Source organism: Helicoverpa zea, chromosome 31, assembly GCF_022581195.2.
Source record: "Helicoverpa zea isolate HzStark_Cry1AcR chromosome 31, ilHelZeax1.1, whole genome shotgun sequence".
In the NCBI taxonomy this organism is placed as follows: Eukaryota; Metazoa; Arthropoda; class Insecta; order Lepidoptera; family Noctuidae; genus Helicoverpa; species Helicoverpa zea.
Window position 1 is genome coordinate 17,331,384 of NC_061482.1, and position 18,506 is coordinate 17,349,889.

The 18,506-nt window shown below is 40.4% G+C and overlaps 1 protein-coding gene across 1 annotated transcript in view; it reads left to right on the forward strand.

The window, feature by feature from the left end:
• LOC124645095 (adenylate cyclase type 6-like) overlaps window positions 1-18,506 on the forward strand; it is a 329,505-nt gene that overhangs the window by 101,396 nt on the left and 209,603 nt on the right. Inside the window, exon 3 of the mRNA XM_047184835.1 lies at window positions 11,876-12,246. Coding sequence (XP_047040791.1) covers window positions 12,142-12,246 — 105 coding nt within the window. The 5' untranslated portion in view covers window positions 11,876-12,141. The remainder of the gene's footprint in view (window positions 1-11,875; window positions 12,247-18,506) is intronic.

Genomic DNA, 18,506 nt, shown 5'->3' on the forward strand with positions numbered 1-18,506 from the left:
GAAAGTCTATGGATAACCCTTAATGGAATATTCTTGTTTCACCCCCCGAGGGGAGGTAACGCGTAGCTACACATAAATATTAGTTCAAAACATTATTTATTTTATATGTATATGATTTTTCTCAGGTGGGGAAATTATTTATGAAACTGAGCATTTCTGATTTCTTTAGATACCTGGTTATTTTGTCAACAAGGTCAAAGTCTATAGATTGGTTTGTTAACATAATAGGTAGTAAGTTTTTCATCTTAAACAGAATAAAAAAAATCGGAAGCCTTGCTCGTCGTATGAAAACGAATTCTCATACACAGACCAAAAGTAGCCTACGGCCTTACAGGATTTTATCACACATTATTATTTCACTGAAAGAATTTTTAATATATTTGAAGTGTGTTTTTTAAAAGCACATACATGTTAATGCTCCTCTTTAATTTCTGCTGAAGGGCGAAAAATTTAAAAGAGATGTATAGATGAAATAAAATGAACGCGTATTTTCACAAATAATTTTATTTTCGAAATTCTCCACTGCAAGTGTAGGTATGGCAACGGATTTCGGAATATTCGCAAACAAATCCCGGAATATCACATCCGTCAACTAATAAAGTCGGAACATCTGAATTTCGTATCCGAGTGTACGTCAAGCCTATTACAGAATTCTCTGTGAAGGGTTTTCCTCGTATCAGTTTGCTTTTAATTCCGGTAACTTTGATCCGTTTCCGTATTTTCGATGATTGTTGTGTGGGTACTGAAAAATAATTTCATTAGTTTATACCGGTTCAAAGGAAAGTTCTTTTTTTGGGATTCAGTTACTGAGCCAAATGCCTAACCAGTATTTTTTTCAGTTAAATATTTAAACCATACCTAAATAAATAATGTAAATGTATGATAGATATGTAATCAAGGATAATACTTTCATCAATGAATCTGTTTCTGGCGGCTCCAACGGCGTTCGAGAGAACTTCTTTCCGTACCGGGATAAGATAGTGTACATATTTAGTGCAGCTTCCCAGCAGTAAAATAATATATGCAATAATCTGTTTTTTAATTTTCAAATCTGTTCTGTAGTTTTTGAAAACAAACCAGGAAAAAAAAACCTTGATACTAATAAAATTGTACAGAATTTTTAAATTGTAATATTACTACAGACCTTTAATTGTGTAACAGATACAGGAGTAGGTACGGAGTTTCAGCTCTGCTAGATAAATTCCTAGTTGGCACTTATTACTTACTGATGGCAGATCGCGCTAATTAGATTTGCTATTTTTACAAAAGCTTGTGAGTTGCACGTGGGTATACAATTTCAAGTTCACTTGATAATTGCAATATAACTCCCACACGATCGCGTGGGATGAAATACCAGACATCTGCTTAGCGAAGCCTGTTCCCAACTATGTTGGGATCGACTCCCAGTCTCAACAGATGCAGCTGTGTACCAGTGTTTTATAAGGAGCGACTGCCTATCTGACCGACTCAACCCAGTTACCCGGGCAACAAAATCTCCCTTGATAAAACTGGTGGTCAAACCTTCTAACTTCTGACTACCCGTAACGGCTGCCAAAAATGTTCAAAGGACAGCCGAGACCTACTAATTTATCGTGCCTTCCGAAACACGAAGAGCTTTTCATGACATGATGGTCACCCATCTACGGAAAGCTGTCATGGCTTCATGGTAACCGGGTTGAGGAGATCAGATAGGCAGACGTTCGTTGTAAAACACTGGTAGTAGCTTCGTTTAGAACTGTTGCTTTGCATCGGGTAAGAGTAGAAGCCGACCCCAATGAAGTTGCAGGACTATTAAGAGACAACATTTTTGGGGAAAGGCTAGGCATTTTTATCGTCCCACTGCTAGGCTCCGGCCTCGAGAATGACCACGCTTACTCAATTTAGCTTGGAGATTTCAGCCAAGACATACGATGCCGCATATTTTTCCTATAAAAAATAACATAAATTCATCAGTTATAATACGATAGGTGTCAAACAACTAACACATTCACACATTTGACGTGTTGATAAATGTTCGGACGTACTTTATTCAATTGGTTCTCTTTCAAAATGTTTGTTTGTATGTGTTTTTAGCCGATTGATGATGGGCGTATTTCATATCGTCATTCACTCGGTTCCAGTAAAGGCTTAATGGCACGTTTGATACTTTATCATGTTCGTTTATTGGGTTACGGATATCTTTTGAATTGCAGGAGATTTGTACATTTTATTCCGGTTGAACGATATATTTAGCCAGGGCGCTTATATGGTAATATAATGTAAGTTGTTGTGTTACCTAAATTATTTATTTATTTATACTTTTTGCATAATGTACGATGACGTATTAACAGTACATGTGTCCTCTTACAGTCTACCTTAGGGTGTGGTGAAATAGAAGACAGTCTGTACAAAATATTTTACTGTTACAAACTTCAGTAAATCATATGTCCTTTGTCAGAGTAGGTACGAGTAAATGAACTGCCGAATAACCGTCTCCATCGACACACTATGTAAGAATAGATCGTGAGTTACGTTTTCCGACAACGCTGTGCACCTACGCACAGGCTCACAATACCAGCGTAAGTTTCGACACTGTGCCTCACCGTGTTCGCTAGTGCATATTGCAATCACACAGGTTACATGAAAAACGACGTTACCTTTGACTGACGTCCAATTTTTTTCAAACTACGCGAAAAGTCGAGTCTGGCATCGAGTTTAAATGGAATGTCATTTCTGATGAAACCTGGACGTTTTTATTGGTTGCTTTAATACTTTTGAAGTTTGAAGGTAACGGTGGGACGTGACAGATATGTCGTTTCGTGGAAATGGAAATAAAACGACTGTTGGTCATGCTCGTCGCGCTTTTTTGAACAAACCATGGAATGTATTTTTGTGAAAAGTCGTAGTGTCTATTATTACGGCCTTTCCGTTCCCAATATTTGATCTATCTGTCGTTTTGGTTACTAGAGATAAGAATTTGACATTACTTGTATGAGTTTTAAAATTAACAGGCAGATGTAGGTATCAATCGGTAAATAATGTTAATTTGAACGTGTTAATCTCAGTAACTCCGGGAGCAATTTGAAAAATCCTTTCAGTAATAGTTAGCTCATTTATCGAGGTACTATACGACTACATTTCCGCACTATACTCCATCATTGAAGTACAGCTGTATTTACATAACTAATTATAAAGTTTATCGAATTTTCCTTTCCATTTTCCTAGTTTTTTTCTGTATTTCATAATAGCAGCGTTTTACCTGAAATAAAACGCATATTAAATACTTACCTTATTTGAAGCTTACTAGTTTGAGATAGGCACCTACGTGTTTTCCGCTTTTATCTCCGTCCTTTTCTACCCCATATCTTGCATCTCTCTCGCACACCGACCAGTTTCACTCCCCACCAGGCAGGAGGCGACGAGTGTTCTCGGCGGCCACAGTTCGTCATTGAGTCGAAAACACCAGGCAGAAATTAAAATGTAAGCTTCAAATAAGGTAAGTATTTAATATGCGTTTTATTTCAGGTAAAACGCTGCTATTAAATTCTTGACCGTTATTTGAAGCTTACTAGTTTGAGACGTGTTTGTTATCGCCTGGTGGAAGTGGACGCCAATGTGAGCAAAAGCACAATGAAATTGTGTATGTAAATAGGTACTTAGGTACACGAGTAATCACATGTAAGTATGTGTATTGCGTCCTGGAATACTAATGTAATCAAAGTTAACTGGTACTGGTACTCAGCTACATCCTGTTAGACTGGAAGCCGACCCCAACATAGTTGGGAAAGGGGCTCGAAGGATGAGTAATAAAAATTAAAAGAGAGATGCAAGAACAAAAGCAAAAATTGATTTCATTTTCTAATAGTAATTAACAAAAACATTGCGATACTTCTTAATAACAATAGTAACAAAAATATAGACATTAATCAGCTGGATTAATTAAATAATCGAGATAACTTGCTACTTCTATTTAGTGGGTATCTTTCCCTTCTGTAAAAATGGGCAAATGTATTGCCTGATCGCCAATTACCCTTTGCTAATATATCGTCCAAAGGTATATTGTCAACACAGATTTTGACGCTACCGCCGAGTGGAAGCTTCCTGGGGTTGTAGTTATTCGTGCCTCTTTTAACAATGTCTTAATCCACCCGCATCATCGTTCGGGTGCCTGCCTTTGGTTGGCCTCTAACGGATATAAATAAATTTAAGGAATTAGCCGATGTCCGTCTATCTTCTAACAAGGCTTTAGTTTTTCTGACCCAATACACTGGACTTAGATTTATATTTTCCTGATTATCCATCAAACAACAACCCGACTGCCTATGACTAGAACTGTCGGTCTTAGAGCCAAAGACTGGCCATAAGATTAAATTATCTTTGTTGTTTTTGAAATGTTCTGGGTCTATTGCAAGCAAGGAAAGATCATGGACTCGCCTTTCCGAAACAAGCTAGCAAAAGAAAGAGCAGCAGTGTGCCTGGAAGTTGCAAATGGATTATTCTCGTCTACGTTTACTGCACTTAAGTAGGTTACCAATTGGTCAATATTCCAGATGGACGGCTTCCCGGGGAACAGGTTTGCTCAGCGCTATTGATTTTAAAATGTGTCCGACTAGAACGTGTGAACCTAGCTCTAGAGTGGTTTCTGCATTGCATAGTGTAGCTATAACTGACTTGTGTAATAAAATAGTATTGTATGCTAGTTTATTTACTATGTGTAAGTCCGCTAAAAATTGGGTAAGTATAGGTCCAAATAGGGATTCAAGGATTCATAGGATCCAATTTCATACTTTTCGCCCCAATTTAACCATCGACTCCAAGCTGATTGATAAGTGTTGCGTGTGGATTGAAGAAGACTTCAGTCGGAGAGACTCCTTGTCCCTCCCCCCCCCCCCCCATTTCCTTGACCTTGGCAGGGGGTATCCCCGTTGCTGTGTCTATCGGTTTCTGCTCGAGGTTCATCAGTGTGTAGGGTACTGCTAATGATCGGGACTTCAAATCTGCTCGCAAAATACCTGGTGCCACCGAAGGAACTACTATGAGATTAACTCCCGTTCCTGAATTGAGATGACTGAGGACCTACGGTATAAGGTAAGGTGGCGGTAATACCCATGCTAGGGGGTAAGTCAAAACTTGAGAAAAATGCATCGTGGAACCCCGCTTTCGGGTCCTTCAGATCTAGGGGCACGTAGTACACAACTATGTGTCCCTGGGCTCGCTTCGAGGCAAATAGGTCCACTGCTGATACAAGATGCCACTCCGGTGGAGGTTTGTGTCGGGAGAGATGGTCTGCCTGACTGTTGAATAGGGCTGGTATATGATTCACGACGTGATAGATTTGATACAGCTCAAGATAACTGAATACTCTGTACGTCAAGTTCGGTAGGCTCCTTGATCGGGTGCCACCTTGATTTCTTAGATATGACACCACAGTCCCATTTCTGCATTGAAAAATGGCTGTTGATCTCTTTAGCAACTTGCCGTGATTTTCCAGTTAATACTGCAAGCATCTCTTTCAGATCGCAGTGAAAGCCTTTTTCTCTCTCGTTCCATGAACCCATTACGGGAGTTCCGTTCAGTTGTGCCCCCATCCTACATCGGAGGCGTCCGTGGTTATAAGGTGACAGGGAAGTGGCGAATGAATATCCAAGGTTTGGTGGCAGCTGACCAGCCACCACTTTAGATCTGCTAAAGTATCTGCTGGTAGGTTCAAGATTGCTATACTCCATTCACCGAGCCCACAATGTAACCAAAGAATGACACTTTTTCAAAATGGTGGGTATAACCCGACCGATGACAAAAACGTCACATTTTTATGTAAAATGTTCTTAGTATCTGTGGTCTTCAATTAAGTAGGGTTCTATGTATGACAGTCAAGACTTCTAGGTTCATTTTACATGTAAACGATTTACTACATATTTCATTAAAAATTAAGAAAATAATTTACGGCATTTATTATACATATTTGATTTCAATTAAGTTTGAAAAGATTGCATAAGTTCCACAGACATCGTTCTAAAATATCATCATTACTTCAATCGTGACTTATAAGAACCCTTTTTATGGTTTGTTCACCGTTTGGCTCACGGTTCCATGAATAGGGTAGGTATAGATTGCTGTTCAACACTGCATTGAGGATAGTGAGGAGAGCCCGGTAATGCAGTCTGCCGTATGGAACAACGAAAACTTGCGAAGTTTAAAAGTCCTATCAAGCTATGCAGGTCTTCTAAGTTTGTCACGTAGTGCGTTTTGTCATTATCTTGTTGATAATGCTTGCGATTTATTCACTTGCCATCCAAAACATGGTGCAAATGATCCCAAAGTAGGCAAATATATCTTGGTGAGCCACCAGAAAATCGAGATACACAATTATAAGTAACCCTTGAGTTTTCAAAGTTTGAGCCACCCAAATTGGTCACTGTGGCGAAGGTCTTGGGTGCCGTGCTTAAGCCAAATGGTAGGCACGTAATCTGAAGCAGTCTTCTTCTGTATACTAGTCGAAGAACATATCTGTGACCTTCGGCTACCGGAAGGTAGAAGTAAGCCTGGGCGAGATCCACTTGCACAGCCATTCGTCTTTCTGAAGAAACTCTAGCACCCGAAAAACATTTATTAAACTGAAGGGTTCCGTAATTATGAACTTGTTGAGAACCTTGAGATTGAGTATTGGACGGTTCTTTCCGTCGCCTTTTGGGCACAAGAAACATATTGGAAAGAAAGCTGGCAGAATTTGCAGCTATCAATAGAACTTTTTGTTTTATCATTTGGGATATGACGACATCCCTCTCTTTGGACTCTCTGGTCAAATCTGGCATTATCTATCAAAGGTGGCTTTTGGCCAATGGTATGCGATACCCAGTTATTATTTTTAACAAGAAAGGCGGAGCTCCCATTTCTTTCCATTGGTCTTGATATAATGTTAGGCAACCCGCCTGGAAAGTCATAACTTACGTGCCTTGTTGGACGCATCAAAGTCCGCCTGCGGTCCTGGACGCTTTCTGTTTCCTCTGTTGGACATGGTTCCTATTGCAATTTACTCGTGATATCCCAAGGGAGCTTTTAGAGTTTTGCGTCACACGCCATTCAGCGTGAGTGTGATTACCATTTCCCTTCGAGGGAAGGTTATAATGGCGACTCTTCGAAAGTCGATCCAAAAAGCCACCCTGCGAGGGTAGATTGCAATGATGGTACGACCCGCAACATGCATGATTGGTACCCTGCGAGGGTCCGTGATAATGAGCCGACCCCTACGGGGGATGGCTAGTATACTTACTGGTCCCTGCTTTGTAATGATGCTGCTACTCGCAACATGCAAGATTGGTACCCTGCGCGGGTCCGTGATAATGAACCGACCCCTGCGGGGGGTGGCTAGTATACTTACTGGTCCCTGCTTTGTAATGATGCTGCGACTCGCAAAATGCAAGATTGGTACCCTGCGCGGGTCCGTGATAATGAACCGACCCCTGCGGGGGGTGGCTAGTATACTTACTGGCAGTCCTAGGCGGAGCGTACCAAGTCTTTCAAGGCCGAAAACCATCACACGCCGTGATAATGAGCCGACCCCTACGGGGGGTGGCTAACAGACTTACTGGCAGTCCGAGGGGAGCGTACCAAGTCTTTCAAGGCCGAAAACCATCACACGCCGTGATAATGAGCCGACCCCCATGGGGGGTGGCTAACAGACTTACTGGCAGTCCGAGGGGAGCGTACCAAGTCTTTCAAGGCCGAAAACCATCACACGCCGTGATAATGAGCCGACCCCCATGGGGGGTGGCTAACAGACTTACTGGCAGTCCGAGGGGAGCGTACCAAGTCTTTCAAGGCCGAAAAGCTTTCTTGACACCACCAGCCCTCTTCAAGTGCGGTAGTGACCAGTCCGAACTAAGGAGATGCTGGTTGGACCGCACCTCACACCATTCTTTTTTGTCAAAAAGTTGAACGCCTTGCAGGATTGAACTAGGGCCACAGGTGCCTTAGGAACTTCGGGCTTGCTTTCTTTTCCATAGTCACGTGCACGGGCTGTGGTAGCTTTATTATTTACCGCATCCGTATTTGCTTTATAAGTCACTCATTCTGAAAACAAATTACTGAAAAAAAAAAAAGTACACGGAAGAAACTCGTGACAAAAAAGGGGTAGATGTACAAAATATTAACACTTGATTTCGCAAAATCGAATATCGAACGGTAAAAACCGTTAACAAATTGTATAAAATATTATAAACTCACCTGTGTTCTGCGAGAGCACTGAGTTTATTTTTCAACGAAATACTACAGCGGTTGGTTAGACCAACCTTCTCGGGCGGAAAACAAGACGCCAATGACGAACTGTGGCCGCCGAGAACACTCGTCGCCTCCTGCCTGGTGGGGAGTGAAACTGGTCGGTGTGCGAGAGAGATGCAAGATATGGGGTAGAAAAGGACGGAGATAAAAGCGGAAAACACGTAGGTGCCTATCTCAAACTAGTAAGCTTCAAATAACGGTCAAGAATTTAATACAAGATTTCTTGCGAACTACACCCACGCAGGCGACATCACGGGTAACAACTAGTCACACAATAACAAAAGTCCACTACTCTCGTACACGGCGGTAAAGATGAAAGGAAAACAAACGTCGGTCGGTTTTCATTTAATTTCGGGAAGCAATCGTCTAGCGTCGAGAGTAAACAGTTACTTTGAAATGCTTGCTAAAATGTGTGTTGTTCCAAAGTTTTTGTTTTCAACCACGTTAGTTTGAGATTTAATGGCTGTTTTGTTTCTTAGAATTTTTTGACTGACTTCCGCAAATTGTTTCAGTCAGGTCCAGAACAAAAGCGTAAATTGTGTTTTGTACCCTAAAGACCCAGAAACTCCTTCCGTCGCGACGGACGACGCGTCGTCAACAAAAACTTTTAAACGTCAGTTTAATTTTTGTCTAAAAAAATGTCAGATTATGACGTTGAAATAAGGTCCATTTTGCAGCCACACTTTTTTTAGACAAGTGTTTGACACATGTTTAAGTTTTTGTAGTAAGACTACTTAACTTTAAATGTGATAGCTCACACTGAAAGAATTTTTCAAAATCGGACCTGTAGATTTGTGAGTGGTTAGCGTGGGCGAGAAAACAAACGAACTTCAGTTTTATAATATTATATTTAAAAATATAAATTATATTCATTGTTGTATTTTAACGGCGATTTTAATATTTAATGATCGTTCTAATTAGTCATTATGTAAAAGTAATAATTAACCACTCCACAAACATCTATTTTACAATACAAATAATAGCATTTCATAGTGGGTTGGTAAAATGTGTTTTTAAGCTAATATACATGGCTTTTGTTGGTAGTCAGAAATAATACAATTGAAACTAGGAGTTAAGCACCTTAACATCATCCTCTTTTTTTTAGTTTTCTGCTGCCATACTCTTCTGTCTGCCGTCACACAAATAACATTATTTCTAGCCGTGTTGACTTTCACATAATCCACCCATCCACTTTTTGCTTAACCAGATAATATGTATATGGATAGGTTACTGATAAAATCCAACAACAAAAATATTAAATTCAGTCAATTTGCCCAAATTTTGCAATCCCCCTAACAATGAAGTACCTAATATATTCCCCCATTGCCCCCAAACAAGTAATGGAAATAACCCCAATAATGTAATGAAAATAAGACGTATTTTCGTGATTTGATTAACTTTTGTTTGAACATTGCGGCGGTCTGACTTCGGAAAATATAATCATATTATTTTTGTACTTTTCAAAGTGGTAGGCAATCGCGGACTTGTTCTCAGTTCGCAGACAGCTTAACTAACTTTATTTCGATATGAAACGTTTTGTCGAAATTACATTGTCTTTGTACTTTCATTGATGAATTCGTTTTAAAAGTTCCTAAGGTTCGTAAGCGGGCGAAAAGTTAAATTCGATAGGCGATTTATGTTATACAATTTTTTTAGACTTGGCTCGGGTCTTACTGAGACTGTTCGTAATCGTGACCAGTGTATTTGCGATCAGAAGTTGAAAGTAAGCATGTCTCTGGTATGCGACGCGCAATTTGTGCGTTTTCAGACGCATAAAGCATTTTATGCGTCTCACTTTGTATCTGGGCTTGTTCTTAAGGTGATCTTCACACTGCCCCGCATCACGCTGCATCTTGCGTGTCGACGCACCTACGCGCCTGCGGGAGTGCAGATCTGCATCATCGTGCGGGTTTTTCACGCACTCACGCGCGTAGGTGCGTTTTGTAAATTCACGCACAGCGAGTTCCATTTTCAAATATTCACGTCACGCCCATTCAAAATCACGCGCGGCATTGCGGGATTCAGTGTGCCATACCTTGCGTCTCGCCCCGTACCTACGCGCGGGGGTGCGTGTTTCTCCGCATGTATGTGCGTGATCCGCATGAACGCGCGTGGATGCATTTTCAGTGTGTTGGACTATGCGTGTTTTCCATACAAACGGAGATATTTCCATACAACGGAAAAAAAACGCATCCACGCACTACGCTGCATCATGCGGGGCAGTGTGATAATCGCCTAAAGCTACAGAATCCTACATTACCTACCTACCTCACGCTTAGCACACGCTCACGCAGATCCTCCTTTCTTCTAGGATTAAGTTTACATATTTTGCATCAGAAAAAATAATTAAGGTCTACTTAATACTACTCACTCAAAGTAATTTGTTTTCACATTAGTGGAAGATAAGCTAAACTATGTTTATGAAAAAATCCTGATATGAACTCCATCTGTAACTTTAAATGATAATTAATTGTTCCACTAAAGTCATCATTTTTGACATAATGTCCAAAAAATAATTTAGATGGCACCGTTTTAAATTTGGCTGAGAACTATTAATTTTCTTTTCATCAAGGTAATAATTATAGTTGAATTTTGATGTGGCACGGCAAACTGACAAACACTATTGAAATGTCTATCGAAAAATTACACAAAAAATTGCGAATTACGGAAAATACACAACTCCATCTGTTGAAATAATAATCCTCTATAAAGAATGTATGGTAATTTATTGTCATTTACCACCTCGCTCCTTTGACAAATTTGATGTATTTTATTTAACACAGATTACCACAGATGGAGCTACTTTAACCTTGGCTAAACAAAATTTTCATATTTTTTTTCTTCCGAAGTTACTTATGAAGGTGTGATTTTCTGTGTAAAGGTTAATAATAGGCCGATCAACTAATATAAGTACAACATTCAAATGTACAGTTTTGACAAACAGATTGCGTGTCGTAATATTTTACATCTTGAATTCACAAAATTAATCATATCTTTTGATAGAGTCAATCGATTTCGATGAAACAAAAACTAAGTAATACCCCAAGTTACGTAGAATTTTTGTATATAAGCATTGTCTGCATTGAATTCGTAGATTTTACGTGAATCCCGAACAAACAAACAGATAAACAGACAAACAGACAAACAGACAAACAGACAAACAGACAAAAATGACAAAAATGATGGAAATGGGTTCTGTTAGTTATCCTTTAACATGCTGGCTATTTTTTTTGTCAATTTCTTCAATGTACAAAAATTATTTTTCTACAGATTTATTATATGTATAGATTGTTGGCGTAATTTGTTTGTTGAGAACACTTGTTTTCCTCTAACCAAAACATACTTACAGCAATGATTTTAACAAAACCATATTCTGTACACAACAAACAAATAATATTTCACGTATGAATAGATTTATACCGTTTCTCATTGCCACAAAAACTGGTTTCAGAAGCTTTCCTTGTGTAACCCACCCCGAAGGGATGAGATGAGAGCTTAAAAGATTAACACATTTCTTGAGCACTTTACCTGACCCGACGATGTCATACTGGCCTTTGCCACAAAGGGACTCTCACAAACACGTGACCATTTTATTAATTAGAAACCTTCTTTGTTTCAGATTGCTGTGTAGTGCCCCGTAGTGTTTGAACTAGTTTTTTGTCTCTCAGTGTCTATTTATCGATATTAGTGTTATAATGTTAGTTACATGTAAGGATAGTTTAGTGACTACGTAGCGTGTGTCGCGTCTGCGATGTATTCTTTGACGTTCTGTGACGTTTGCGAATGATGTAACCAATAGCGGACGCGATACGTGTATAGTGTTAGTGCAAAGATTATGCGACAGAGACGCATTATGTTTTGTGGCGGGTAGTTAGTGGTGCCGCGATGTCTCTGCCGATGAAGAGGTCGTTCAGCTCGGAGGGCGGCGCGTCCTCCAAGCGCGACTGGAAGATGCGGCTGAGTCTCCGGAGCCGCAGCGGGCATAGCGTTGTAAGTATTGCACCTACTTTTATGCATACTTTTTAACCATAATTCTTCGCATTGAGTATAACAGTTCTAGTCAAATAACTTTACTGCTCCAAATATTATTGCGAATGCGCGATACAAGCGTTTTCACTCACGTACCGCAGAAACTTCCTGTAACTTTATCCTGAAAAGGAGCCTATGTACTTTTTCAGGCTAAAGACTATATGCGTCCATTTCAAACGGTCCAGTGCTTATGGTATGAAGGTCCGACATCTAGATAGACATACAGACAAAGTTAGGGTGGAACTGAATGAAAAGCAAGTAATGAAATTACCAAATCAGAGTAAAAAACACAGTACATTTTGATGATACTATTAGTGAAATCACAGTGTTGCCATAACATAAACATTTCAGTTATTTCGCAAGTTATAGGGGCTTAAAACGAACTTATAGACGCTTTCGGTAAACGAAAACAGCCTGAAGTTGTTTGGCCATAACAGCCTAATTACAATTCTGTCTAACATTTATTTTTGAATTTAGAATTCTGTTAGACAACATTATTTTCTTTACTAAGAGATCGTTGGTGTTTTGTTTTAGTTTAAGAATTAACTTTGAATATACAAGTCAGTTTGGGATTAGTGTCGAATAAAAAATAATAATATGATACTGGATTTTACATGGCTCTCTACTTAATCTATTTATAAAAGATAGTCGTGTTACGCCGCTTAAGCTGAAAAAAGAGGGTAGCTTAGACTCGGGAGATAGACATAGGATAGTTTTTGTCATCATCTCGAGAATATAACTAAAATAATAGAATAAAACAGCATTCGTCAATAAAAAAAAAGTTGGTAGGTATATCTTGCATTATAACGGTGAACAGTTCGATTAAAAAACTGACTGTGTTTCAGATGGCACGTTAAACTATAGGTCCCGGCTGTCATTGAACATCCATGACAGTCGTTACGGGTAGTCAGAAGCCAGAAAGTCTGACACCAGTCTAACCATGGGGTATTGGGTTGCCCGGGTTACTTGGTGGAGGAGGTCAGATAGGCAGTCGCTCTTTGTAAAGCACTGGTACTGAGCTGAATCCGGTTATACTGGAAGCCGACCCCAACATAGTCCAGTGCCATACGCGGTCGAGTACGGACGCGTTTGCGCTGCACTGTATGAATTTTAAATTCGCGAATTGCGCGGCTATAGCCGCTGCCCGCTTTTCGCTATGAGTGCACAAACGCTCATAGCCAACGAAGTGTTGGCATTTATTAAACATGCCATCGACTACATGGACGAGGTTAGCATCTTGCAGATCTGCAAGACCTCGTTCAAGGAAGATGAAATTAGCAGTGCTAAATTGCTGCTTTTCACGACGCTTGGCAAAGTTAGCCAGATGCCGTCTCGTCGAAGGGATGGCACAGAGAAGAGTCTCCAAGACATCGTCACGCTGTTGAAGGAGACCGACCCGGACGACGTGCCCGATTTCGTGGCGAAGGACCTGCACAAGCTTCCTCCCGTCACGTTCGACCACGTAGATGTCACCAGGCTGCTGAAGGACATTACACTCCTGAAGCAAAGCCAGGCCGAGATGCAGCATCAGCTGGAGGTGTCCAACAATACCATCAGTGATCTACGGGCAGAATTAGTAGCATTGCGCAATGCAATTTCTGCAAGTAGGTCACCTACCGACGGCGACAGAAATGTGAACACGCGTCGCGGGGCGCAAAATGCCTCCATCTGCAGTTTCGAGTCGGCGGGCTCGAATGCGTCACCTACTGCCGAGAATGCATGCGTTGCAACGTGTGCCGCCGCCGTCCCTGCCTCGACATCGGTAGAGACGATGACTCGTGTAGGTTCGTCAACCCCCAAACGAGCCTACGCAGCAATTGTAGCCGCTAAGAAGCCTGTTGAGTCACAAAACTCGCAGGTTAAAATAGCGGATACCACAAAAGGGGGTAAGAAGAGCCGATCGAAACCAAACCAGGTTTTGAGAAGGCAGGGTCCCAAGGTCGACACGTGCGACAAGGATGGTTTCGTCAAGGTCGAGAAGAGGAAGAAAAAGAAACCTCCTTGTCGGAACCAGTGCGGTACTGCGCTGGCGGGGCCCAATATGCTGCTGCGTCCAGCTATTCCGACGACGCAGCTGTACGTGTCCAGGCTGCACCATTCCACGAAGGTTGAGGAGGTCGTGGAATATCTGCGCGTGAAGACCAGCTGGACCTTGAGGGTCGTGAGGTTGGAACCGCGTCACAACACAAATTTTAACTCGTTCGTGGTGCGTGTTCCGACACAAGGTCTCGAGAAGGTCCTCAAGGAAGATTTTTGGCCGAAGGGTGTTCTGTACCGCCGGTTTCGTGGCCGGCTACGTGACACCAGTCAGCGTAACACGACGCCGACACATCGTGTGCATTAGTTTTAAGAATATTTGTTATGTATTTATAGTATGTTTAAGTTTTTATAGATATAGTATTGTATATATATATTGATATGGAGAATTTTTATGTATTAGTTTATAAGTATTGTAATGTACGATATATGTGTATTTGTATTTTTATGGGCCCTAGTTGCCTGAAATAAAGGAATAAATAAAAATAAAAAATAAAAGGCTCGGAGGATGGAGTTCCATTTTAAAAAAGAACATTGTTAGATAGCCCAACTTATTTTTATCTAACGACGCGCGAAGTACATCCCCGAGATACAAGTAAAACCCCTGGTGAAAGCTAGTTAATTATAAAATGTGAAAATTTTACTTATAAGTATTTTTTTAATTAAGAAAAAGCCTTCGGGCAGGTGCCGCTTGTAGCCATTTTTCTAAAACAAATTATTTAGGATTACTTTTTGTGCGGTTTTTAATAAAAATATAAAGCCGCTTTTCAGTAATTTATGGATTAAATAATGTGAATTTATTTGCTTGAAAGCCTAGCTTTTAATGAAAAGTTAATAATAATAAAGGCTTTAACTATTTCAATTTTATGGTCAACTGAATCACTCCATTGATACTATTTTTTTGAAGTGGTATCATCAAGTGGCCCTTCCCGCTGTGGGTGCAGCGTGAGGAAGTGTCAGACTCTTACTGACTAAAACCCATCATGTTCCTTCTTAGGCTCTTTATGTACCAGGACCGCGGTAACTCTTTCGAACAATCCCGCAGCCCCGGCAGTCTTCGGCCGCAAGAGGCCCGGAAAGTACGTTACAACATTCAAGAACATACCAATACGTGTAATGGTCCCGTACCTCCGTCGTAAGGTACGAACCTCGAAAATGTAATTAACCCTAATAAATTATAATGGGCAGAAGCAACGGCAGCAATATGTCAGGCCTGTGACGTCACGCAGAGCAGAATTACCGTTTATATGTAAATAACAATGTTTACCCGCGTTCCGGGGAAATTCTCCCCGTACCCAGATAAAATTTGTACGTAGAGTGTTACCTATATAGTTGTTTTATATTTAATCTTGTATTATATGACACAGTTTAACCGTTACAAACCCACTTTCCTTTATTAATGACTAGACGTTCCCCGCGGTATTACCCGCGCCCGGTGTATTTTTTGCCGCTCTGGTACATGGTGAGCAGTAGCGTCTACCTACACTTGGTATTGGTATACTCATATAAGTTATGCTACCCTGGTACATGGTGAGCAGTTGCATCGAAATTTCGTTATTGGTATACTTTACTAAGGTGAATTATGCTGTCCTAGTACTTTACTTTTGTGGTTCTGCGGCATTCCGTAAGTTGGTTTTTGTCTAATCACTCTCGTCCCGGGAATGTTACTCGCAATTTTTTTTTTCCTTATTTGCTCACCGTTTAGACCTACCCTGGACTACGACAAGCATTTTAAAACTAAAATCAGCTCAATCGGCCCAGCCGTTCTCGAGTTTTAGCGGGACTAACGAACAGCAATTCATTTTTATATATATAGATAGATTATTAGTTTCTGTTCGCGGTATCACCCGCGTAACTGTTTTCCGAAGCCGGATGGTGATAAAAACTATCCTATGTCCTTCTCCCGAGTCTAAGCTACTTCTGCACTCTAGTGTTCAGCTTAAACTGTGCAGCCATTCTTGAGTTGTAATGAGTAGTATAACTAACACGAAAAAAAAAGAATAGAAAAATTGCGTGGAAACCGGCTGTCATGGTATGGGCATGTGATGCGGAGGAATGAGAGTCATGTTGTGAGGAAGGTGATGAGTATAAATGTGGACGGATATAGTGGAAGATGAAGAACAAAGAAACGATGGATGGATTGTGTGAAAGTAGATATGGTAAGAAAGAATGTTACTTGTGAGATGACGGCAGATAGAGTATGGAAGAAGAAAACATGCCGACCCCAAATAACATTGGCATAAGGGCAGGAGGATGATGATGATGATGAACTAACACGACTTTCTGTCATAGGTATATTTTTTATAAAACCCTTACCTCTTTGTTATAAATTTTACACAAAAATTACGTATTAATGCCCCAAACAAAATTAGGTAACAAAAAGAATACCTAATTTGAAACTAGGTTAAAGCCCAGTTAAAACACAACACCTCTGTCATGCACCTGGCAGCGCTTCACAAAAGCAGTCATGCTCTGATTAGGGCGCTGTCACACGTGACGATCGCTAAGTACACAAAACATTACGGCGCTCTCACACTAGCTGATTTTGTCGTACGCACGGTTTCACATTTTGAGCGGAAAAAATATTCGCGCGGTTTCAGGTGTCATTTATTTTGTTCTGTAGTTGTCACTTGTTTTTAACGCCTCCTACGAATGGAGGGACGTGGAAAATCGGAAAGGAAAACCCGCTAGTGTTAAAGCAATATTAAAGTTATCGTCGTGTTGGCAGTTTTTACTTTATTTACATTCTGGTGGTAATTCTTAATGACCAGTAGCATTTGTATTGACCCACTAGCTTCCGCCCGCGGCTTCGCCCGCGTAGAGTTCGGTTATATCGCGTTTCCAAGAGAATTCTTCAAAGTTTTGGGATAAAAACTATTCTATGTTCTTTCTCAAGGTCTACTCTATCTCTGTACCAAATTTTATTAAAATCAGTTCAGTGGTTTAGACGTGAAAGCGTAACAGACAGACAGACATACAGACAGACAGAGCTACTTTCGCATTTATAATATTAGTAGGGATTGCACGGCACAGGCTTCTTCTCATACAGAAGAATGATAGTTCATCCGCACGTTTGCTGTTGCATTTCTGCAGTTAGCCATTTCACTAGACAGGCCATTTTCGGTGCAGTTGCTGTTAGTAACTGCACAAAATATTCGTATTATACTGCTCGTAAGTATTGCATGCAACAACTCAATAGTAATAAGTACGATTTTCCTATAAACCTGTTACCACTGACCTGAAGTTGACTGTATTAGTCGCCTTTGCTCGTTCAGACCCTGTCCAATAGTAGCTTTGCTTGTCCTATAGTGGCTGTAATTGACTTCACAACAGTCACAAAATGCATTAAAAAAGTCAGTACTACGCTTGAATGAGGCGCGAACTGTACTTTTCCATTTCCGTCTGTCTGTCAGTCGTTATATACGAAACGATATTTCCGATACTCCCTCGGTCTAAGAAGTCTGAGATTGAAAAACCCTTTCGTGTAAAAAAACTTTTTAAGAGGAAGAAATATTATGTGCACCGTTTTGTTTCTAGAAATGTTGTAAAAAATTGAACAAAATTTGTCCTTACGAGGTTTTTAGTTCAAGACTAGCTTCCGCCCGCGGCTTCGCCCGCGTAGTGTTCGGTTATATCGCGTTTCCAAGAGAATTCTTCAAAAGTCCGGGATAAAAACTATCCTATGTTCTTTCTCAAGGTCAACTCTATATCTGTACCAAATTTATTAAAATCAGTTCAGTGGTTTAGACGTGAAAGCGTAACAGACAGACAGAGTTACTTTCGCATTTATAAAATTAGTAGGGATGACACAAATGCTGAATGAATGCAAACGATAAATTAAATCCTGCAATCTCTCTCCAATCATTCAGTTACTAGGTTTAGGAAGTCGTTCCGTTTCACGCGGCGTACGTTCAGACCTATTCGTGGATTTTATGTCTGTTTAATCGATGCACGTTAGGCGTAACGAGCATTAGCTATAATGAAATAAAGATATCTATCACTAGCTGTTTTTTAGTTGACAGCTGGAAAATTGCAGTAAAAGTAATTTCCTCATACATCCTTTTTATAAAGAATTTCGTTTATGAAAATATTACTGTCAGGTAGACTCAAATCTCCCTTCTAGGAAAATTCATATTTTGCTTCAGTAACTGTCTCTAAGACGGATCTTGGAAAACTGCAATATA